At 43.2% G+C, this 26,278-nt stretch overlaps 1 protein-coding gene across 1 annotated transcript; it reads right to left on the bottom strand.

Moving 5' to 3' along the window:
- Positions 1-400: 400 nt before the first annotated feature.
- On the bottom strand, positions 401-26,267 carry LOC139372778 (peptidyl-prolyl cis-trans isomerase FKBP4-like). The gene is made up of 11 exons (XM_071112584.1): positions 25,503-26,267; positions 6,787-6,931; positions 6,530-6,672; positions 6,291-6,411; positions 6,025-6,181; positions 3,800-3,890; positions 3,544-3,627; positions 2,805-2,990; positions 2,524-2,667; positions 2,313-2,408; positions 401-1,684 (listed from the first exon to the last, which is right to left on the bottom strand). Exons 1-11 carry the CDS (start codon positions 25,596-25,598, stop codon positions 1,616-1,618), a joined length of 1,332 nt encoding a protein of 443 aa, XP_070968685.1. The 5' UTR covers positions 25,599-26,267; the 3' UTR covers positions 401-1,615.
- Positions 26,268-26,278: the final 11 nt, after the last annotated feature.

Below are 26,278 nucleotides of genomic sequence, written 5' to 3'. Positions count from 1 at the left end.
GGAGAGACAGGTTCAGCTGATGGTCAGTACTACTGACCCACCACCAACTGAACACAAATGTCTAGTGAACTGAGTTAGCCTAGTTCCTGTTTGTGGTGGGTTCATATCCACAGTTAACAGAACAATAACTTCAACAACTCTGGTCTGATCTAGGATAATGTCGATCCAGATCTGGTTCAGATAGCTGGTTTACAGAAGAGGGTGGTAGGTTTGAGCTCTATATTGGCCACGTATACTGATTTATATGGCTCTTATATGGGAGAATTGCTTTTGGTTCACCCAATTAGTTTGCATTTGAATCTTGTAAAAACTACTTTTATTGTTTCCACTGTATACTACAAAATCGATTGGTCAAAAGATACAGTGACCGAAGTACAAAAAATGAGGAGACAGACCAGAGTTTGAGTAATTTCTGTTTATTAGTCTGAGAACCAATCGTGATGCTCCAATCAGATAGACCTCCCCCCAACCAACCAGCATGCAGTTGACACCCCAAACCCTGACCAATCTCACTCCCTAGCTGCTCTGCTTCACAGGACCGTGTTTAGCTGAACCTAGAGCCAGGTCTGCTGGAGATGCTGTATGCAAGAATAAGATTGCAGTAAGTCTGCATCTCAAATAACACCAATTACATATATAGTGCACTACTTTAGTAGCCAACTCTGACCATTGGTCAAAAAGTAGGGCATATTGAGTCATCTACAACAGGATCTCCCAAACTCGGTCCCCCGCCCCCCGCCCTAGCACAACACAGATAATTCAATTAACCAATTTATCATCCAGCTTTGATTCTTTGAATCAGCTGTGTAATGTTGGGGGAAAATCTAAACGTGCACCCATTGGGGGCCCCAGGATCGCGTTTGGGAAACCCTGATCTACAAGGTATAGAGTGTCATTTGGAATGCAGACAGACTACAGTAAGACTATATATGTAATGTGACTGAGCTTGATACTGGTTCAGTCTGACCAGAAGAAGCGGCTTAAGCTGCTTCACACACACCTTTCTAGGTGTGAAGTAAATCATCATCCCATGAAGAACAATTAAGAGAAATCATAAACCCAGAGTAAGAACATACAGTGCGTTTGAGAAGCAGAGAGCAAACGTTTAGTTAGCTAGAGAGGGAGCTGCTACTGTCACGCATGTGTATGTGCGGACACGCAGTCACACAAACACACAAAGCAGTCCCCAGGAGTTGATCAGTTGGCCTTGGAAGGTGGTGAGAAGTGAAGGGGATTTGGGGATTAGCCCTTGCTGGGTGAAAGGGGGGTTTACACACACACACACAAATACGCACACCCAGTACTGGGGGGGGGGTAGTGGGAGTGGTGGAGGGAGGGACAGCCTGCTACATGCTAACCAGAGGGATGGGGGGGCACTCCTTTTAGCCACACCTCCTGAGTGCAGTCAGCTACAGAAGGCCCACCCAGCCAGCTAGCTGCCATGACGATAGCACACAGACACACACACACACACACACACACACTCACACAGGGGATACAATTGAGCCATGGACACACACACACTTATCACAAACACATTCTCTCTTTATAAACACAAATGTCTGAAGTTTTAAAAGTCTTCATGACACAGTCTGACATCTTTCTCCAGTAGTCATCACTCCTGTCCTCCACTCTCCTCTACATCCATCCCACCTACGTTCTCCGTCCCCTTGTCAGCCTCCTTCTGTTCATCACAGCAGAAACAAAGAGAGAGACATTAAAACAGTAATTTACACTGAGTATACAAAACATTAAGAACATGCTCTTTCCATAACAGGTCACCCAGGTGAAAGCTATGATCCCTTATTGATGTCACTTGTTAAATCCACTTCAGTGTAGATTTAGGGAAGGAGACAGGTTAAGGAAGGATTTTTAAGCCTTGAGACAGTTGAGACATGGAATGTGTATATGTGTGCCATTCAGAGTGTCAATGGGCCAGACAAAAGACTTAAGTGCCTTTGAAAAGGGTATGGCAGTAGCTGCCAGGCACACTGGTTTGAGTGTGTCAAGAACTGCAATGCTGCTGGGTTTTTCACACGCAACAGTTTCCTGTGTGTATCAAGAATGGTCCACCACCCAAAAGGACATCCAGCTACCTTGACAACTGTGGGAAGCATTGGAGTGAACATGGGCCAGCATCCCTGTGGAACGCTTTCTTATATGATGCTAAGTGTGGGTTAATCTGTTCTGATGTCTCTCCAGTATTCAATCTCAACTCACCTTGGGGCTAGGGGAAGAGTTTAATCTGTAGGAGCTAGGGGAAGTGTAGCGTGGCTACAGGAAATGTGTAGTGTGTTGGCTGTTTGACTCACCTTGGCGTCTCTCTCTGCGAACTTCTGGAACATGTTGGCGTAGAGCCTCTTGTCCTTCTCATGCTGCTCCTTAATCTGTTTCTGGCACAGAGCCACCTGAGAAGGCAGACAGAGAGCCCCGGATCAGACAAAGAGCAAGCAGAGATGGACATCCAGATGAGAGGAGAGGGAAGTTTAGACGGGGCACATAAAGACCATTCTAGTACAGTACCTGGCTCTTGGCGGCCTTGTTGCTAGGATAAAGCTGGGAGACGCGCTGGAAGTCTGCTCTCGCCCTATCAAACTCCTTCATGGCAAACAGCGCCTCCCCCCTCCGGAATAGAGCCTTTTCATTGGATTCGTCTAGCTCCAGGGCCTTCGCACACAAGCGAGAGAGAGCAGAAACCAAAAGTAAGTGGGGAAATAGGTTTGGTGTGGAATATTTAGGAAGTCAGATATGTTCAGATAAAGTCAGGTCAGGTGTGTGTGTCTCCTAATCAAGTCTGTGTGTACCTTGTCACAGTTGTCGAAGGCAGAGCTTGGTTCCTGAAGCTTGATGAAGCACATGGCCAGGTTGAGGTGAGCAGCCAATCGCAAGGCTTTAGCTTTCTGGTCCTCCCCCTCAGGCAAACTTGATTCATTCTCCAGCCATGACACAATCCTCTTATACTGGACAGACGCTTGGCGATGCTTCCCTTCCTACACACACACACACACACACACACATTATACTAAACAAGCTCACACAGTCTCACCTCAGAATTATACATTCATCCAGGTTTCTCAAACATCAAATTTCAAAGTGTTTCAGGTTATCTCCGAAATCTTAAAGTTAGGCATTAACTGCAAATGGCTACGGTAAGGGTTAAGGTTTGGGATAGGCTTAAAACAAAAATCTAAAAAACAACTTTCCATTGCTGCTGGTTTCAAACATGCAACCTTTTGCACCAGAGGCAGACGCTTAAACCCATCCACCAACCCCACCGCCCTAGCAAAAATGTTACTTATTTAAAGGCAACAGCGCGTTTCCACATCATCTCCCGACATCCCCAGACAAGGCTGGATGTCTAATACTGACTTGTATCACGGGTGACCTGGCTAGTTATACTGCACTGCTGCTTGAAGCTACTTCCCTCCACCCACACACAGGTAGCTTAGCGGTTAAGAACCTGTCGATGTGCCCTTGAGCAAGGTACTTAATCCTAATTGCTCCTGTATGTCTCTCTGGATCTGCTAAATGACAAATCTAAACCTTGAAGTACTGTGTTCCTTTCTCCTTAATGATGACGCTCTGCTCCAGTTTCTCTGCTGAGTTCATCTCCCAGGATTCCTTAGCCTGGGGAACAGGAAATGCTTCAGTCAGCCAGCAAATCACCTCTCAAAACACCAGACTAATCTGGGGTACACTTAGTAGGTAAACAGTTTGGAAATGTCATGAATAAAATGCCTAAGGCATGTCTCTGGACAGGGCTCTCTGGTTGATATTGCTAAAGGGTGAGGGGTCATACCTTCTCGAAGGTGGTCAGTTTGAGTTTGTACTGCAGAGTGGCTCCACCAGGAATACTGTACTTGCTGCTTCCTATATTTCCATAGCCATACCTTAACACACACACACACACACACACACACACTTAGAAATTCATATCGACACACACTACAATTAGATATCCATACACAGCCACACAACTCAGCCAATATAATGGTGTGTTCTCTGGGTATACACTGCTCAAAAAAAATAAAGGGAACACTTAAACAACACAATGCAACTCCAAGTCAATCACACTTCTGTGAAATCATACTATCCACTTAGGAAGCAACACTGATTGACAATACATTTCACATGCTGTTGTGCAAATGGAATAGAGGACAGGTGGAAATTATAGGCAATTAGCAAGACACCCCCAATAAAGGAGTGGTTCTGCAGGTGGTGACCACAGACCACTTCTCAGTTCCTATGCTTCCTGGCTGATGTTTTGGTCACTTTTGAATGCTGGTGGTGCTTTCACTCTAGTGGTAGCATGAGACGGAGTCTACAACCCACATAAGTGGCTCAGGTAGTGCAGCTCATCTAGGATGGCACATCAATGCGAGCTGTGGCAAGAAGCTGTGTCTGTCAGCGTAGTGTCCAGAGCATGGAGGCGCTACCAGGAGACAGGCCAGTACATCAGGAGACGTGGAGGAGGCCGTAGGAGGGCAACAACCCAGCAGCAGGACCGCTACCTCCGCCTTTGTGCAAGGAGGAGCAGGAGGAGCACTGCCAGAGCCCTGCAAAATGACCTCCAGCAGGCCACAAATGTGCATGTATCTGCTCAAAAGGTCAGAAACAGACTCCATGAGGATGGTATGAGGGCCCGACGTCCACAGGTGGGGGTTGTGCTTACAGCCCAACACCGTGCAGGACGTTTGGCATTTGCCAGAGAACACCAAGATTGGCAAATTCGCCACTGGCGCCATATGCTCTTCACAGATGAAAGCAGGTTCACACTGAGCACGTGACAGACGTGACAGAGTCTGGAGACGCCGTGGAGAACGTTCTGCTGCCTGCAACATCCTCCAGCATGACCGGTTTGGCGGTGGGTCAGTCATGGTGTGGGGTGGCATTTCTTTGGGGGGCCGCACAGCCCTCCATGTGCTCGCCAGAGGTAGCCTGACTGCCATTAGGTACCGAGATGAGATCCTCAGACCCCTTGTGAGACCATATGCTGGTGCGGTTGGCCCTGGGTTCCTCCTAATGCAAGACAATGCTAGACCTCATGTGGCTGGAGTGTGTCAGCAGTTCCTGCAAGAGGAAGGCATTGATGCTATGGACTGGCCCGCCCGTTCCCCAGACCTGAATCCAATTGAGCACATCTGGGACATCATGTCTCGCTCCATCCACCAACGCTACGTTGCACCACAGACTGTCCAGGAGTTGGCGGATGCTTTAGTCCAGGTCTGGGAGGAGATCCCTCAGGGGACCATCCGCCACCTCATCAGGAGCATGCCCAGGCGTTGTAGGGAGATCATACAGGCACGTGGAGGCCACACACACTACTGAGCTTCATTTTGACTTGTTTTAAGGACATTACATTACTACCTGACATGATGACTCCTTGCTGTCCCCAGTCCACCTGGCCGTGCTGCTGCTCCAGTTTCAACTGTTCTTCCTTATTATTATTTGACCATGCTGGTCATTTATGAACATTTGAACATCTTGGCCATGTTATGTTATAATCTCCACCCGGCACAGCCAGAAGAGGACTGGCCACCCCACATTGCCTGGTTCCTCTCTAGGTTTCTTCCTAGGTTTTGGCCTTTCTAGGGAGTTTTTCCTAGCCACTGTGCTTCTACACCTGCATTGCTTGCTGTTTGGGGTTTTAGGCTGGGTTTCTGTACAGCACTTTGAGATATCAGCTGATGTACGAAGGGCCATATAAATACATTTGATTTGATTTGATGATTAAATCAAAGTTGGATCAGCCTGTAGTGTGGTTATCCACTTTAATTTTGAGTGTGACTCCAACTCCAGACCTCCATGGGTTGATACATTTGATTTCCATTGATAATTTTTGTGTGATTTAGTTGTCAGCACATTCAACTATGTAAAGAAAAAAGTATTTAATAAGAATATTTCATTCATTCAGATCTAGGATGTGTTATTTTAGTGTTCCCTTAATTCTTTTGAGCAGTGTATATTTCTCAAAATAACAACATTGTATGTAGACTAGGTTTATAATGTATGTGTGTATATTACTTGGGTTTGATGATGAAGAGTGACTCCTCTCCCTGTTCCATGGCGGTCAGGGCTTTCTCCACCCCACTTGGCAGACCCAGACTCTTTCCATCTCCCAACTCAAACTTCAGCTCCCTCTGGTCAAAGACCTTGCCCTCACAGCTGCCCTCCACGCACACTGCAGGGGAAAGAGACCGAGAAAGGTGTGAGCGATTGTAGCCTGTACAGTAGGTCTTAGTTTGGAATATCCCTGTTCCTTTTTGATGATGATATGTTTGTGTGTGTACCTTCTACGGCAGCTCCTTCATTAGGTTTGGAGTATCCCGCTCCCTTAGTGATGATGCGACGGATAATTCCTCCATCCTCTCCCTCAGTGATGTCCTCCCCTCGAAACTCAAACAGCTCCACCTAACACACACACACACACACAAAACCTCAATTTAAGCACCCAGTCACACACGTCAATGTTGACACCGAATGTTTACCTAAAACAGACTTAATCCCTCACAGACAGACAGAAGGTTACCTGGAAGACAAGAGTAGCATTGGGGGGTATCTTCGGGGGGCTGCCGGCGGTGCCATAGGCGTACTCTGGTTTACAGATCAGCTGGCTAATCTCTCCTACTTTCATAGTAGCCACTCCCAGGTCCCACGCCTTGATTACCTGACCTACACACACACACGTCAAATGTTTTGATCACCTGGCGTGTACTTCACACACACACACACACACACACACACACACACACACACACACACACACACACACACACACACACACACCTTTGCCCAGCTCGAAGGAGAACTTCTCTCCTCGTTCGCGACTGGAGTCAAATGGGGTTCCATCCAGCAGCGTGCCAACATAGTGAACAAACACCTTGTCCCCCGTCATAGGCAGCTCTGTCCCTGTGCCCTCTTGCTTCACCAACTACAGATGTAGGAGAGGGAGAGAGGGAAAGAGCGACAGTGAAGGTTAGTTATGCTGTAGCAGTGTATGGCATAGTCGGTCTGTGGTAGTGTTAGGTATTTTATTAGGATCCCCATTAGCTGTTGCAAAAGCAGCAGCTACTCTTCCTGGGGTCCACACAAACCATAACATAATACAGAACATTAAATAGACAAGAACAGCTCAAGGACAGAACTTCATCAATTAAAAAAATGTATGTAAAAGAGGCACACGTAGTCTACATATCAATACATACAAACTATCTAGGTCAAATAGGGGAGAGGCGTTGTGCTTTATCAGTTTTTTTTAAACCAGGTGTGCTGTTCATTAAAAACAATATGAGATGGAAGAGAGTTCCATGCAATAATGGCTCTATATAATACTGTACACTTTCTGGAATTTGTTTTGGATTTGGGGACTGTGAAAAGCTAAACGCCAAGTAATTTAGTCTCCTCAACTTGTTCAACAGCCACACCATTCATTACCAGATTCAGCTGAGGTATAGCACTTAAGGAATGATTTGTACCCAATACAATGCGCTTAGTTTTAGAGATGTTCAGGACCAGTTTATTACTGGCCACCCATTCCAAACCAGACTGCAACTCTTTAAGAGTTTCATTGACTTCATTAGCAGTGGTTGCTGATGCGTATATGGTTGAATCATCAACATACATGGACACACGTTTTGTTTAATGCCAGTGGCATGTCCTTGGTAAAAAATAGAAAAGAGTAGAGGGCCTAGAGAACTGCCCTGCAGTACACCACACTTTACATGTTTGATATTAGAAACGCTCCCATTAAAGAAAACCCTCTGAGTTCTATTAGATCAATTATTATATTATTATTATTATTATTATTATTATTATTATTATTATTATTATTATCTATTAGATTTTTTTTTCTCCCAAGATGGCATAGCAGTTCAGACGTATTTTTGTCCTCGTCCTGTCGTGTCCCGTATATATATATATATATATATATATTTACAACTTTTTTTTTCACATACATTTTTAATTTTCCAAAAACTCATCTTCAGAACACTCTCCTGCAATCCATTTCACCAATTTATATTTATATAAAAAAGTATTATTTACCTCAGATCTGTGATCCTCCGAGAGGCTAGCCAGAAATTAGCCAGAAGCTAGCCGGGAGCTAGCCAGAAGCTGGTCCAGAAGCTACTCTGAAGCTGGTTCAGGGGCCAGTTCAGAAGCTAGTTAGCTTATTTACTGGCTAATCGTTGGTACTCAGCTGACCACGGTTTGTGGTCATCGGCTGTCCTTTGGCTCGAGAATCTATCGCCAGTTTTGTACGGCGCGGTGCAGCGCAGCGCGGCTCGGAGCGGAACATATCGAACCAATTTTTCTCTCCATGTCCCTGATTTCGGCCGCTGGCTCTGGAAGTCCATGCCTGGATCTCGCAGCTAGCTAGCTGCTATCCGAGTGACTATCGGCTTTCGTCGATTCCGGAGCTAACATCAATTGTTCCGGAGCTAGCCAGCTGAAGAGTTCCATCAATCACTCCTGGGCTGCAGTCACCTATCCGGACCCGTTTTGCTGCCTACGCGGAGCCCCACCGGGCCTTCACGGCTAGACTGCCGACGTTGTCTACCTGAGGGAACTGTCCGGCTGGCTCCTCCGGCGCAACGTTGCCTGGGCGCCCATCTGCGGCCTGCTAGCCGTTGGCTATCTTATCGGCTGCTATCTGAATAGACAATCGGACAATTTTTATTTTATTTTTATTTATTTATTTATTTATTTTTCTTCTTGGGCCTCTATAACTATATCTATTGTTTTTATTTTTGTTGTTGTTGTGTGATTTGGATTCATCCCATCTACCACACAGAAACCCACTAATCTACTGACGGAACGCAAGAGTTGGCTAATAACAGACCTCCATCTTATGCTAGCTTGCTCCTATGCTAGCTTGCTACCGATTTAGCTGTCTAAATCGCCGTGACCCCCAACCAACCTCTCCACTCACTGGACCCTTTTGATCACTCGACTGAGCATGCCTCTCCTTCATGTCAATATGCCTTGTCCATTGCTGTTCTGGTTAGTGTTTATTGGCTTATTTCACTGTAGAGCCTCTAGTCCTGCTCATTATACCTTATCCAACCTATTAGTTCCACCACCCACACATGCAATGACATCTCCTGGTTTCAATGATGTTTCTAGAGACAATATCTCTCTCTTCATCACTCAATACCTAGGTTTACCTCCACTGTATTCACATCCTACCTTACCTTTGTCTGTACATTATACCTTGATGCTATTTTATCGCCCCCAGAAACCTCCTTTTACTCTCTGTTCCAGACGTTCTAAACGACCAATTCTTATTGCTTTTAGCCGCACCCTTATTCTACTCCTACTCTGTTCATCTGGCGATGTAGAGGTGAATCCAGGCCCTGCAGTGCCTAGCTCCACTCCTATTCCCCAGGCGCTCTCTTTTGACGACTTCTGTAACCGTAATAGCCTTGGTTTCATGCATGTTAACATTAGAAGCCCCCTCCCTAAGTTTGTTCTATTCACTGCTTTAGCACACTCTGCCAACCCGGATGTTCTAGCTGTGTCTGAATCCTGGCTTAGGAAGACCACCAAAAATTCAGACATTTTAATTCCAAACTACAACATTTTCAGACAAGATAGAACTGCCAAAGGGGGCGGTGTTGCAATCTACTGCAAAGATAGCCTGCAGAGTTCTGTCCTACTATCCAGGTCTGTACCCAAACAATTTGAACTTCTACTTTTAAAAATCCACCTCTCTAAAAACAAGTCTCTCACCGTTGCCGCCTGCTATAGACCACCCTCTGCCCCCAGCTGTGCTCTGGACACCATATGTGAACTGATTGCGCCCCATCTATCTTCAGAGTTTGTGCTGCTAGGCGACCTAAATTGGAACATGCTTAACACCCCAGCCATCCTACAATCTAAACTTGATGCCCTCAACCTCACACAAATTATCAATGAACCTACCAGGCACCTCCCCAAAGCCTTAAACACGGGCACCCTCATAGATATCATCCTAACCAACTTGCCCTCTAAATACACCTCTGCTGTTTTCAACCAAGATCTCAGCGATCACTGCCTCATTGCCTGCATCCGTAATGGGTCAGCGGTCAAACGACCTCCACTCATCACTGTAAAACGCTCCCTGAAACACTTTAGCGAGCAGGCCTTTCTAATCGACCAATTGCTCTTAAATACAAGTAAAACTAAATGCATGCTCTTCAACCGATCGCTACCTGTACCTACCCGCCTGTCCAACATTACTACTCTGGACGGCTCCGACTTAGAATACGTGGACAACTACAAATACTTAGGTGTCTGGTTAGACTGTAAACTCTCCTTCCAGACCCATATCAAACATCTCCAATCCAAAGTTAAATCTAGAATTGGCTTCCTATTTCGCAACAAAGCATACTTCACTCATGCTGCCAAACATACCCTTGTAAAACTTACCATCCTACCAATCCTTGACTTTGGCGATGTCATTTACAAAATAGCCTCCAATACCCTACTCAACAAATTGGATGCAGTCTATCACAGTGCAATCCGTTTTGTCACCAAAGCCCCATATACTACCCACCATTGTGACCTGTACGCTCTCGTTGGCTGGCCCTCGCTTCATACTCGTCGCCAAACCCACTGGCTCCATGTCATCTACAAGACCCTGCTAGGTAAAGTCCCCCCTTATCTCAGCTCGCTGGTTACCATTGCATCTCCCACCTGTAGCACACGCTCCAGCAGGTATATCTCTCTAGTCACCCCCAAAACCAATTATTTATTTGGCCGCCTCTCCTTCCAGTTCTCTGCTGCCAATGACTGGAACGAACTACAAAAATTTCTGAAACTGGAAACACTTATCTCCCTCACTAGCTTTAAGCACCAACTGTCAGAGCAGCTCACAGATTACTGCACCTGTACATAGCCCACCTATAATTTAGCCCAAACAACTACCTCTTTCCCTACTGTATTTAATTTATTTATTTATTTTTCTCCTTTGCACCCCCATTATTTTTATTTCTACTTTGCACATTCTCCCATTGCAAATCTACCATTCCAGTGTTTTACTTGCTATATTGTATCTACTTTGCCACCATGGCCTTTTTGCCTTTACCTCCCTTATCTCACCTCATTTGCTCACATCGTATATAGACTTGTTTATACTGTATTATTGACTGTATGTTTGTTTTACTCCATGTGTAACTCTGTGTCGTTGTATGTGTCGAAATGCTTTGCTTTATCTTGGCCAGGTCGCAATTGTAAATGAGAACTTGTTCTCAACTTGCCTACCTGGTTAAATAAAGGTGAAATAAAAAATAAATAAATAAATAAATCAACATCTCTGAAGCCAAGATATGGCAGAGGTTGAAAAGCCATAACACCATTGTTTTCTCAACAACAGGTTTTGGTCAATAATATCAAATGCTGCACTGAAATCTAACAGTACAGCTCCCACAATCTTATTATCCATTTCTTTCAACCAATCATCAGTCAATTGTGTCAGTGCAGTACATGTTGAGAAATAGCATTGTATTTGGTGAAACACCATTCTTTCCAACAGTTTGCTAAGAGCTGGCAGCAAGCTTATATAGGTCTGCTGTTAGAACCAGTAAAAGGCTGCTTACTATTGATTCCCTCCGTGCTCAATGGTATTGAGATCCAGGCTCTTCGCTGGCCATGGCAGAACACTGATATTCCGGTCTTGCAGGAAATCACACACAGAGCGAGTAGTATGGCTGGTGGCATTGTCATGCTGGAGGGTCATGTCAGGATGAGCCTGCTGTAAGAGTACCACATGAGGGAGGAAGTCTTCCCTGTAACGCACAGCGTTGAGATTGCAGACAATGACAACAAGCTCAGTCTGATGATGCTGTGACACACTGCCCCAGACCATGACGGACCCTCTACCTCCAAATCGATCCCGCTACAGAGTACAGGCCTTGGTGTAACGCGCATTCCTTCGACGATAAACGCGAATCCGACCATCAACCCTGGTGAGACAAAACCGCAACTCATCAGTGAAGAGCACTTTTTGACAGTCCTCTCTGGTCCAGCGACGCTGAGTTTGTGCCCATAGGTGACGTTGTTGCAGGTGATGTAAGGCAGGTCCTCACCAGACAACAGGCCAACAAGCCCTCAGTCCAGCCTCTCTCAGCCTATTGCGGACAGTCTGAACACTGATGGAGGGATTGGGCGTTCCTGGTGTAACCCGGGCAGTTGTTGTTGCCATCCTGTACCTGTCCCGCAGGTGTGATGTTCGGATGTACCAATTCTGTGCAGGTGTTGTTATACGTGGTCTGCCACTGCGACCACGGTCAGCTGTCCGTCCTGTCTCCCTTTAGCGCTGTCTTAGGCGTCTCACAGTACAGACATTGCAATTTATTGCCCTGGCCACATCTGCAGTCCTCATGCCTCCTTGCAGCATGCCTAAGGCACGTTCACGTAGATGAGCAGGGACCCTGGGCATCTTTCATTTGGTGTTTTTCGGAGTCCGTAGAAAGGCCTCTTTCATAACTGTGACCTTAATTACCTACCGTCTAAGCTGTAGGTGTCTTAACGATCGTTCCACAGGTGCATGTTCATTAATTGTTTATGGTTCATTGAACATGGGAAACAGTGTTTAAACTCTTTACAATGAAGAACTGTGAAGTTATTTGGATTTTTACGAATTCTCTTTGAAAGACAGGGTCCTGAAAAGGGGACGTTTCTTTTTTTGATGAGTTTAGTACAACAAGGTAGGAGAGTCACACACACACACACATACTTCTGGTATTGGAGTTCTTGGTTCTGTGGATCGAGCGGATGGGGAGCCAGCATCCTCCTGAATCCTCCTCACCATGGCTGCAGAAGCTGGGGTCCTTGGGATATGTTGCCTCCTCGGGATTAGAGGTCTTAATAATACCTTGCCCAGATCCTTGAGAAAGAGCCATCTCCTCTGCAGCTTCTTTCTGTCCCAATCTGGGTTCAATGCCATCCAGATGACAAACGCGTTGCATGCCGAGATGTCCAAGAACGTAGGGTTCTTCTTTTGCAGTTATAGTCAGTCACCAGCTTGTCTAAATTGTCCACCCCTCCTTTTGTGGCATTGTGATCCATTAGGATTTCTGGTTTTTGATGTTCCTGGCCACAGATTCTCCCATCCCTATGTAGCGTACTCATGAGTACCACATTTTTGCCTTTATTTGGCACGTAGGACACTGGGAATGTGTCAAACTTAGAGCAATTGATAGTGGTTGAATACATGGAACAGGCCTGAGCTCTTCATCTTCCAAAGTGGAAGACACTCCTTCCACACTAGCTTCTCTCCCTCTGAGCAGAGATTATTTTTGCCATACTGATTGATTGTGGTAAGGAGCCACACATGCAAAGCTATTTATTGGTTGTGTCCCTCCCCCAATTGGCACCTGGCTGGGGTAGAGTGTAAAAATAAATAAAAAATTCACCGCAATGTATCAAAATTATCTATTGTAATAATATTGTGCTGGTTACATCAAGACATTGTGTAGTTTCACACACTACAAAAGGTAAAGAGTGTGCGAAAAGCAGGAGACAGCACCAAGAACCTGTCTGTCTCCCTGCCTATGTTGAAACAGCAGGCCCAGGGAGGAGGAAGACAGAATGAAGGCACACAGCAAACCTTTGTTTAATTTTTTACTTGTTTTCACCAAGACACACTTATTCCCCTCGGGTCCAGTGGACCCAAACACCACATATGTAATATAAATGTGTAGCGGGGTGCACAGTGTGCACTCAATGAAAATGTGTTATTGCACATATTCTTCACAGAAAATGAGCAAAGGCCAATGAGTCTCAGGTTGAAAAAATTGTATCATTTCGTTTAGTAAACACTGACAATTGGTCCTACAGACCCAAACAGGGGTTAAAGATATGACAGATAGGAGTGGCTAGAGTCAACTACTACCCTCAGTATCTTTCCATCTAAGTAGTCAATGCCAGGTTTGTCATTATTGATTGTTAACAATTATTTTTCTACCTCTCCCACACTAACTTCACAAAATTCAAAACGTGCAATGCTTTTCATTCATTTTTTTTTTTTATGCATGAATACAATGGCTCACTGTTCATTGTTGGCATTTCCTGCTCAAGTTTGCCCACTTTGCCAATGAAGTAATCATTAATATAATTGGCAACATCAAATGATTGTGATAAATACTCCATCTGATGTTGTTGAATTTATCTTTCTGCCCATAACTTCATTTAAAAGTAATCCTACATTTTTTCCATAATTCTTTATATCATTGATCTTGGCTTCATAATACAAGTTTAGAGGTTGACCGATTATGATTTTTCAACGCCGATACCGATTATTGAAGGACCAAAAAAAAGCAGATACCGATTAATCGGATGATTTGTATTTATTTATTTGTAATAATGACAATTACAACAATACTGAATGAACACTTATTTTAACTTAATATAATACATCAATCAAATCAATTTAGCCTCAAATAAATAATTAAACCTGTTCAATTTGGTTTAAATAATGCAAAAACAAAGTGTTTGGGAAGAAAGTAAAAGTGCAATATGTGCCATGTAAAAAAGCTAACGTTTAAGTTCCTTGCTCAGAACATGAGAACATATGAAAGCTGGTGGTTCCTTTTAACATGAGTCTTCAATATTCCCAGGTAAGAAGTTTTAGGTTGTAGTTATTATAGGAATTATAGGACTATTTCTCTTTATACCATTTGTATTTCATATACCTTTGACTGTTGGATGTTCTTATAGGCACTTTAGTATTGCCAGTGTAACAGTATAGCTTCCGTCCCTCTCCTCGCTCCTACCTGGGCTCGAACCAGGAACACATCGACAACAGCCACCCTCGAAGCAGCGTTACCCATGCAGAGCAAGGGGAACAACTACTCCAAGTCTCAAAGCGAGTGACGTTTGAAACTCTATTACCGCGCACCCCGCTAACTAGCTAGCCATTTCACATCGGTTACACCAGCCTAATCTCGATAGTCGATAGGCTTGAAGTCATAAACAGCGCAATGCTTGAAGCATTGCGAAGAGCTGCTGGCAAAACACACGAAAGTGCTGTTTGAATGAATGTTTACGAGCCTGCTCGTATGGCAAATTAGTTCGCAACGAGCCAGGCGGCCCAAACTGTTGCATATACCCTGACTCTGGGTGCAATGAACACAAGAGAAGCGACACAATTTCACCTGGTTAATATTGCCTGCTAACCTGGATTTCTTTTAGCTAAATATGCAGGTTTAAAAATATATACTTCTGTGTATTGATTTTAAGAAAGGCATTGATGTTTATGGTTAGGTACAGTCGTGCAACGATTGTGCTTTTTTCTCAAATGCGCTTTTGTTAAATCATCCCCCATTTGGCGAAGTTGGCTGCCTTTGTTAGGAAGAAATAGTCTTCACACAGTTCGCAACGAGACAGGCGGCCCAAACTGCTGAATATACCCTGACTCTGTTGCAAGAGAAGTGACACCATTTCCCTAGTTAAAAGAAATTCACGTTAGCAGGCAATATTAACTAAATATGCAGGTTTAAAAATATATACTTGTGTATTGATTTGAAGAAAAGCATTGATGTTTATGGTTAGGTACACGGAGCAACGACAGTCCTTTTTTGCGAATGCACACCACATCGATTATATGCAACGCAGGACACACTAGGTAAACTAGTAATATCAACCATGTGTAGTTAACGAGTGATTATGATTGATTGTTTATTAAAGAGAAGTTTAATGCTAGCTAGCAACTTACCGTGGCTTCTTACTGCATTTGCGTAACAGGCAGGCTCCTCGTGGAGTGCAATGTAAGGCAGGTGTTTAGAGCGTTGGACTAGTTAACTGTAAGGTTGCAAGATTGAATCCCCGAGCTGACAAGGTAAAAATCTGTCGTTCTGCCATAATAATAATTAAAAAAGAATAATAATTTTTAAAAAAAGAAAATCGGCCAAATCGGTGTCCAAAAATACCGATTTCCGATTGTTATGAAAACTTGAAATTGGCCCTAATTAAATCGGCCATTCCGTTTAATCGGTCGACCTTTAATACAGTTTTGTACAGACAACTGTACAAAACTGTTGTACAGACAACTGTTGTTGAGTTGTCACATAAGTCTCAATTTGCAGTAAGTCAGCCAGTCAGATGTGCAGCCAGACTTATTAGCCACTCCTTTTGCCCCATCTCTTTCAACCATACAGTTTTTAAATTCCTCATCAATCCATGGAGGTTCTAAGAGCTCTAACAGTTCTGACAGTCAATTTCTTAACAGATGCATGCTTACTTTTATGTAGTCTAGTACTTTAGGCTGCTGTTGTGTTTAGGTCTTGGGTTGTGGGCTCAAACTGTTCAAAGGGTGATTTATTTGTGTGATGATGTGGAAACTGTCTGAGACACCATGTACTGCAAGTATGCCTTTAGCGAAATACACCATGGGCCAGAATGACTGACAGTCACTCTCACACACAACATTGACCAGCCACACTGCCTGCAGAAATAGGATATTCAGCTGGGAAGGGTCAGGTCACCAAAACCAGAATGAGAATCTCCCCCCCCCCCCCCCAAATATGGCAGGCTCTAGAAAACGTCTAGGTAACCAGATATGTTTGCTGACAAACAAGAAACTATGAAATGCTTATACCCAGGCCAGAACCTTCTAGCCAAAACTACGACACTTCTAGATCACTGCTAAGTCTGAATAGTGATGACTAGACATTTGATAGTTAGCTGCAGAAACACATATTTCAGTGACCGTACAAACTTCCTAGCAATGATAAAATCTATGATTACATGGGGAAGTGAGATGCACCCAGCTGCAACCCCACAGCAGCCTGAGACTGAAACTAGCCTGTCACTAAAACCAATACTATCGCCATATAATGGCAGTGGTTAATCCCTACCACATACATGTGAACTTTTCTTTCCTAGATTCCTTTCCTCACGGGTGGTCAGGGCTCCACAGTGCAAGCATTTAAATCACATTTGTGAATAAAAAGTCAAGTATGAACACGTTTATAGTAAAATAATTGCTGCAGTAGCTGTTTTCAAAGTATTCTGGCATTTTGTTTCATAGCTGGTAAATTAAATCGCACAAAGTCAAAGAACAACGAATCTTATATTTACTTGAAACAAAAGTCTACTGAAGTGAGACTTTTCCTCGCGTTACTTGGCCACTTGGCCATTTGTATTGTTTTGTTCACAAGCTAGGTTATTTCTCTATGTTTAAGTTACAATTGCTAGGGAAGAGAAGACAACGATTCTACTTGTCAAACCCAATCTCACAGGCACAAAATGACTTGTCGTCTTACCATGGTAACCTCCCACCCTTAAAGGGGCAAGTGAAAATGTTTTATCTGTGATATTTTGGGTAAAAGACTCAAATTAAAACAATATCACATTTCTTACTAGTAAAATATTTGTTTTAGAAACATTACAAAGCATGCTCATCCGTTTTTTGGTGTTTTGTTGGTGTAATTTTGTCCAGTAAAACATTTGAATGGCCGGTAGATTTTTTAAATCTACCTGCCACAGTGGCTGGTGGACCAAAATGTAAATTTTATGCCCTGCCTCCTTTCCTAGATTCCTTTCCTCTCTACTGGCCATGGTTTATCTCTACCACATACAGTGGGGCAAAAATATATTTAGTCAGCCACCAATTGTGCAAGTTGTCCCACTTAAAAATATAAGAGATGCCTGTAATTTTCATCATAGGTACACTTCAACTATGACAGACAAAATGAGAAAAAAAATCCTGAAAATCACATTGTAGGATTTTTAATGAATCTATTTGCAAATTATGATAGAAAACACTCTAAAGTTTCCAAAACTGTTATTAAAAGTGTCTGAGTATAACAGAACTGATTTTGCAGGCGAAAACCTGAGAATAATCGATTCAGGAAGTAGGATTTTTTATTTATTTTTAGGTTTCTATTCAATGCCATTACAGTATCCATTGACTTAGGACTCAAATTGCAGTTCCTATGCCTTCCACTAGATATCAACAGTCTTAGAAATTGTTTCAGGCATGTATTCTGAAAAATTAGGGAGTAAGAGCAGTCTGAATGAGTGGACCCTGCCGTGTCACAGAGCTTTTTCATGGGCGCGACTGAGAGTGCCTTTCTTGTTTACCTTTTATATTGACAACGTTATTGTCCGGTTGAAATATTATCGATTATTTAGGCTAAAAACAACATGAGGATTGATTATGAACATTGTTTGAAATGTTTCTACGAACTTAACGGATACTAGTTGATTGTGGACTTCAGGAAACAGCAGAGGGAACACCCCCCTATCCACATCGATGGAACAGTAGTGGAGAGGGTAGCAAGTTAAGTTCCTCGGCATACACATCACAGACAAACTGAATTGGTCCACTCACACAGACAGCATCGTGAAGAAGGCGCAGCAGCACCTCTTCAACCTCAGGAGGCTGAAGAAATTTGGTTTGTCACCAAAAGCACTCACAAACTTCTACAGATGCACAATCGAGAGCATCCTGGCGGGCTGTATCACCGCCTGGTACGGCAACTGCTCCGCCCACAACCGTAAGGCTCTCCAGAGGGTAGTGAGGTCTGCACAACGCATCACCGGGGGCAAACTACCTGCCCTCCAGGACACCTACACCACCCGATGTTACAGGAAGGCCATAAAGATCATCAAGGACATCAACCACCCGAGCCACTGCCTGTTCACCCCGCTATCATCCAGAAGGCGAGGTCAGTACAGGTGCATCAAAGCTGGGACCGAGAGACTGAAAAACAGCTTCTATCTCAAGGCCATCAGACTGTTAAACAGCCACCACTAACACTGAGTGGCTGCTGCCAACACACTGACTCTGACACTGACTCAACTCCAGCCACTTTAATAATGGGAATTGATGGGAAATTATGTAAATATATCACTAGCCACTTTAAACAATGCTACCTTATATAATGTTACTTACCCTACATTATTCATCTCATATGCATACGTATATACTGTACTCTATATCATCGACTGCATCCTTATGTAATACATGTATCACTAGCCACTTTAACTATGCCACTTTGTTTACATACTCACCTCATGTATATACTGTACTCGATACCATCTACTGTATCCTGCCTATGCTGCTCTGTACCATCACTCATTCATATATCCTTATGTACATATTCTTTATCCCCTTACACTGTGTATAAGATAGTCGTTTTGGAATTGTTAGTTAGATTACTTGTTGGTTATTACTGCATTGTCGGAACTAGAAGCACAAGCATTTCGCTACGCTCGCATTAACATCTGCTAACCATGTGTATGTGACAAATAAAATTTGATTTGATTTGATTTAGTTTGATTTTTTGTTTGCCTGTTGTGACTGCGTTTGAGCCTGTGGATTAATGAAGAAAACGCGCAAACAAAATGGAGGGTTTTGGATATAAAGAGACTATCGAACAAAAGGAACATTTATTGAGTAAATGAATGTCTTCTGAGTGCAACCATATGAAGATCATCAAAGGTAAGTGATTAATTTTAACTCCATTTCTGACTTGTGTAACTCTTCTACTTGGCTGGTTACTGTTTGTAATGATTTGTCTGCTGGGCTATGTTCTCAAATAATCGTAAGGTATGCTTTCGCCGTAAAGCATTTTTTAAATCTGACACCGTGGTTGGAATCACAAGAAGTTAATCTTTAAACTTATCTAAAATAGTTGTATCTTTTCTGAATTATTATAATGAGTATTTCTGTATTTGAATTTGGCGCTCTGCAATCTAACTGGATGTTGGCCAGGTGGGACGCTAGCGTCCCACATACCTAGAGGTTAACATCAAATTGATCAGAAATATGGTGTAGACTAAAGGTCGACCAATTATGATTTTTCAACGCCGATACCGATTATTGGAGGACCAAAAAAGCCGATACCGATTAATCGGCCAATTTATTTATTTATTTATTTGTAATAATGACAATTACAACAATACTGAATTAACACTTATTTTAACTTAATATAAAACATCAATAAAATCTATTTAGCCTCAAATAAATAATGAAACATGTTCAATTTGGTTAAAATAATGCAAAAACAAAGTGTTGGAGAAGAAAGTAATATGTGCCATGTAAAAATGTGTGCCATGTAAAATATGTGCCATGTAAAAAAGCTAACGTTTAAGTTCCTTGCCCAGAACATGAGAACATATGAAAGTTGGTGGTTCCTTTTACCATGAGACTTCAATATTCCAAGGTAAGAGTAGTTAATATAGTATTTATAGGACTATTTCTCTCTATACCATTTGTATTTCATATACCTTTGACTATTGGATGTTCTTATAGGAACTATAGTATTGCCAGTGTAACAGTATAGCTTCCGTCCCCCTCCTTGCCCCTACCTGGGCTCGAACCAGGAACACGTCGACAACAGCCACACTCGAAGCATCGTTACCCATCGCTCCACAAAAGCTGTGGGGAATAACTACTCCAAATGTAAAAGCGAGTGACGTTTGAAACACTATTAGCGCACACCCAGCTAACTAGCTAGCCATTTCACATTGGTTACACCAGCCATTAGGCTGATAGGCTTGAAGTTATAAACAGCGCGGTGCTTGGAAAGAGCTGCTGGCAAAACGCACGAAAGTGCTGTTTGAATGAATGATTACGGGCCTGCTGCTGCTCAGTCAGACTGCTCTATCAAATCAGACTTAATTATAACAGGCTCAACATGGCCAGAAACAAAGACCTTTCTTCTGAAACTCGTCAGTCTACTCTTGTTCTGTGAAATTAAGGCTATTCCATGTGAGAAATTGCCAAGAAACTGAAGATCTCATACAACAGTATGTATTACTCCCTTCACAGAACAGCAAAAACTGGCTCTTACCAGAAGAGAGAGAAGAGTGGGAGGCCCCGGTGCACAAGGAGTGGCTTCTGTCTGGCTACTCTACCATAAATACCTGATTGGTGGAGTGCTGCAGAGATGGTTGTCCTTCTGGAAGGTTATCCCATCTTCAGAGGAACTCTGGAGCTCTGTCAGAGTGACCATTGGGTTCTTGATCACCTCCCTGACCAAGGCCCTCTCCCCCGATTGCTCAGTTTGGCCGGGCAGCCAGCTCTAGCAAGAGTCTTGGTGGTTCTAAACTTCTTCCATTTAAGAATGATTCAGGCCACTGAGTTCTTGGGGCCCTTCAATGCTGCAGAATTGTTTTGGTACCCTTCCCCAGATCTGTGCCTAGACACAATCCGGTCTCAGAGCTCTACTGACAATTCCTTCGACCTCATGGCTTGGTTTTTGCTCTGACATGCACTGTCAACTGCACCACTCGGTAGGCCCTCACTGGCTTATTTACAAAATTACACTGATTGGCTCAAGGGGGAATTGCATCATTCGTGAGAGGATGACATGTATAGTTTTATGTTGTTCTTGATACCATATCTTGTTTGGAGGTTTTTTGACTGATGTCACATTATGCAAAAATTTGCAAGCTAGCCAACCAACAACTATAACGATGTATTTCAACAACCAACCTGTCTATGAAGACATAAAATGCGCAGTTTGAGGTACTTGAGTTTGAGGTGAAGTGACATTGCAAGCTAGCTCAGTGCTGCCCCCTTATCTCAAGTCCAAGGCTGACCGGGGTACTGCAGCCTGCCATTAGCTACTAAATGGGGCGCCAGGGTAGCCTAGTGGTTAGAGTGTTGGACTAGTAACCGGAAGGTTGCAAGTTCAAATCCCCGAGCTGACAAGGTACAAATCTGTCGTTCTGCCCCTGAACAGGCAGTTAACCCACTGTTCCTAGGCCGTCATTGAAAATAAGAATTTGTTCTTAACTGACTTGCCTAGTTAAATAAAGGTAAAAAAACATCCTGTGTACGATTTTTTATTAGATTTTTTATATAAATCGGTTCAAGGTCATACATCTGGTGTAATATAAAAAAATATTGGTATCCAAGCATCACTCCAGTCAGAAGAGGCTCTGCGACCGTTCGATTCCATTCAATTGCTTTGGGCTCGTGCTAGTGTTCCAGCTTAGCCAACGTTCTTTTGCCATTTTAAAGCATTCACCCAAGGCTTTAAAATGGCAAAAGAACGTTGGCTAAGCTGGAACACTAGCACGAGCCCAAAGCAATTGAATGGAATCGAACGGTCGCAGAGCCTCTTCTGACTGGAGTGATGCTTGGAATTCCTTTTCACCTAAAAGGCACAAAGAAATGTATCCCTTTTTATTTTTCTACTACCATCTGCTCTTAGGACGAAACTGAAAAATAACTTGTGTAGAAAGTAAACATCCTCACCTCGATGGTGCCAAGTGTGCTTATGTCTGCATAATGAGGAAGTAAGAAAAAAATTGCAACTTTGACTATTTCTGGTCTAGCGATCGATGACAGCAGAGTATACTGCCCAACCTTATGTAATTAGAAAGAGATTATCCTGATTAAAATGGTTTACGATTTGAAAAAAAAATGAAAATATACACATTGCAAGATATTTGGCAAAATATACCAGCATGCCTCTCCATAGGAAAACAAAGGGAGAGGCTCAACGTTCCAAGGGCAAAAGGTATTCCGGGGCTAGTGTTTGATGACAGCGGAGTACGCTGCCTTACATAATTAGAAAGAGGAGGTTCTCATGTTTAAATGGTGTCCGACTTGACAAAAATGAAAATATACATATTGCAAGATATTTGGCGAAAGACAGACATACAGTGCCTTGCTTAAGTATTCAGCCCCCTTGAACTTTGCGACCTTTTGCCACATTTCAGGCTTCAAACATAAAGATATAAAACTGTATTTTTTTGTGAAGAATCAACAACAAGTGGGACACAATCATGAAGTGGAACGACATTTATTGGATATTTCAAACTTTTTTTAACAAATCAAAAACTGAAAAATTGGGCATGCAAAATTATTCAGCCCCCTTAAGTTAATACTTTGTAGCGCCACCTTTTGCTGCGATTACAGCTGTAAGTCGCTTGGGGTATGTCTCTATCAGTTTTGCACATCGAGAGACTGACATTTTTTCCCATTCCTCCTTGCAAAACAGCTCGAGCTCAGTGAGGTTGGATGGAGAGCATTTGTGAACAGCAATTTTCCGTTCTTTCCACAGATTCTCGATTGGATTCAGGTCTGGACTTTGACTTGGCCATTCTAACACCTGGATATGTTTATTTTTGAACCATTCCATTGTAGATTTTGCTTTATGTTTTGGATCATTGTCTTGTTGGAAGACAAATCTCCGTCCCAGTCTCAGGTCTTTTGCAGACTCCATCAGGTTTTCTTCCAGAATGGTCCTGTATTTGGCTCCATCCATCTTCCCATCAATTTTAACCATCTTCCCTGTCCCTGCTGAAGAAAAGCAGGCCCAAACCATGATGCTGCCACCACCATGTTTGACAGTGGGGTTTGACAGCTGTGTTGCTTTTACGCCAAACATAACGTTTTGCATTGTTGCCAAAAAGTTCAATTTTGGTTTCATCTGACCAGAGCACCTTCGTCCACATGTTTGGTGTGTCTCCCAGGTGGCTTGTGGCAAACTTTAAACGACACTTTTTATGGATATCTTTAAGAAATGGCTTTCTTCTTGCCACTCTTCCATAAAGGCCAGATTTGTGCAATATACGACTGATTGTTGTCCTATGGACAGAGTCTCCCACCTCAGCTGTAGATCTCTGCAGTTCATCCAGAGTGATCATGGGCCTCTTGGCTGCATCTCTGATCAGTCTTCTCCTTGTATGAGCTGAAAGTTTAGAGGGACGGCCAGGTCTTGGTAGATTTGCAGTGGTCTGATACTCCTTCCATTTCAATATTATCGCTTGCACAGTGCTCCTTGGGATGTTTAAAGCTTGGGAAATCTTTTTGTATCCAAATCCGGCTTTAAACCTCTTCACAACAGTATCTCGGACCTGCCTGGTGTGTTCCTTGTTCTTCATGATGCTCTCTGCGCTTTTAACTAACCTCTGAGACTATCACAGTGCAGGTGCATTTATACGTAGACTTGATTACACACAGGTGGATTGTATTTATCATCATTAGTCATTTAGGTCAACATTGGATCATTCAGAGATCCTCACTGAACTTCTGGAGAGAGTTTGCTGCACTGAAAGTAAAGGGGCTGAATAATTTTGCACGCCCAATTTTTCAGTTTTTGCTTTGTTAAAAAAGTTTGAAATATCCAATAAATGTCGTTCCACTTCATGATTGTGTCCCACTTGTTGTTGATTCTTCACAAAAAAATACAGTTTTATATCTTTATGTTTGAAGCCTGAAATGTGGCAAAAGGTCGCAAAGTTCAAGGGGGCCGAATACTTTCGCAAGGCACTGTACCTATATTTCCCTACAGTAAACAATGGGACAACCTCAAAGTTCCATGAGTATTTTTTTGTTGTTGTTTACATTTTAACTACCAGAAATGTGGGCAGATCTCATTGACAACAATAACAAAGCAGCCATTGTGACATAGAACAATAAACTGGGAATAGAACTTTCGGAAGGAGAGTTGGTGCCACGGTGCACAATAGAACGAAGTAATAGGAGCTGCCAGGTTGAAAAATGCCCTAAAATATGGCCTGTTTAATTCGTGATTACTCCAAAACTACTGCAAGCAGCTGGGACATATGGTAATATTGTGAAACTGGGCTCCATGGCAGATGCAATGAACTGGGGGGCAGGTAGCCTAGTGGTTTGGGTGTTGGGCCAGAAACCAAAAGGTTGCTAGATCGAATCCCTGAGCTGACAAGAATCTGTCGTTCTGCCCCTGAACAAGGCAGTTAACCACTGTTCCTAGGCCGTCATTGTAAATAAGAATCTGTTCTTAACTGACTTGCCTAAAGGTTAAATAAAAATACATTAACTAGTTTTTATCAGAAAAGGGCATTATTAAAAACGTCATGTCAGCCTAACAATGCCTGCAGAACCATGGTCGGCATTGAACTTCGTGGCTTCAATGCGAGGATTGCAGTCATTCTCCCCTGGTTAACAACCAGCCAGTAGTTGGCGATATTATGGTTTTAGTCACAGGCTGCTGCGGGCCTGCACCTGGATACTACAGGGGGAAGATGGGGCTGGTTAGGAAGCTAGCACGGTCGAGGTGACGTCACGATGCGAGGAGCTCGTTAGCCAGCTAGCTAACGTTAGTTAAGTTTAGCCCGCAGATATAACTACAGTAGCAAACCCCAAATGTTGCATATAGATCATGGACTGCGCTGCAAAATCTCACTAATCTAAATTACCCTACTGTAGCCAACTGACCAAAATATTTTTGCATTTTTATTTTCATTCAAGCCTGCTAGGTAGCTGGTTATGCCATTCAATGAATTGTTATTGGCTAGATAGCGAGCATGCTAACGCTAGCTTGTTAGCTCGCTAGGAGGTTTCCACTAGTTAACACAGCTGCAGAGTCGACATGGGCGATATCGTACAAATTCGTGACAACAAAAATTTGCTTTTTGTCTTAAATTAAGGTTAGGTTTAGGTGTAAGGTTGACAGTGTGGTTAGGGTTACGGTTAGGTTTAAAATCAAATTTTAAGAAGATAAATATTAGGAATAGGCGGGGTTTAAGACTTTGTGGCCGTGGTAACTAGTGACGACCGCTAGTTAGTTAGTTACCTTTAAAACCCCTCCATCTTTCTTCTGCGTGATATCCTCTCCCTCCATTGGTAATGGGATGTTCTGTCCTTCGTTGGTCACCTCTTCCGCAGTCATAGCCCTGGAGCACTTCTTTCTGCAAACCTCTCCTTCTCAGCTAGCTGACGTTAACTAGCAAACCACACAACTGCAAGTTTTGACTGCCTAGATTAGAGCTAGCTACCAACTAGGGTCTGCAGGAGAGCTGCGCCACAAATCAAAGCTAACGCGCTTGTTGGCTTTAAGAATCAGCTTTTCTCGTTAGCTATATTTTGGGTTTGCACTTTTAGTGCCAAATTACGCTGATGTCAATCGCTGTGCATCAGTCTCCAAACTGAAGTTGTGCCGTTGAGTTGCTTAGCTAGCTAATAAGTCCAGAGGTCCACTTTTCTGTGTTGCTTGCTTGTTTCTCTGTCTAGCATCTGACAGTTGTCTAGGCTGCTAGCGTCTGGAAGAAGGGCCGAGAACTTTCGATACGCTGCAAGGGGGGGTGGCGGGCTTTGGAAGGGACGGTCGTGAAGTGACTCATCGCCATCTAAACAAATACTGTACATTATCTCACACATTTCTTTCTTGAGTAGTAAACACAGCGAGGAATATATTTTTTAAAATAACAATAACGTTTTTTTGTGGTGGGAGAAAGAGCATTGTTTTTTTACGTCCATCTTTCATATGGTCAAAATCTTTAAAATAAAAACCCAAGACACTCAGCTCAGCGCTCTCTCGCCACGCCGCCCGGGTACGTCCCTCTTGACGTT

This window comes from Oncorhynchus clarkii, chromosome 2, assembly GCF_045791955.1.
Source record: "Oncorhynchus clarkii lewisi isolate Uvic-CL-2024 chromosome 2, UVic_Ocla_1.0, whole genome shotgun sequence".
Lineage (NCBI taxonomy): Eukaryota > Metazoa > Chordata > Actinopteri > Salmoniformes > Salmonidae > Oncorhynchus > Oncorhynchus clarkii.
Note: the sequence above shows the minus strand (reverse complement) of the source record. Positions and strands in the feature narration are given on the sequence as shown.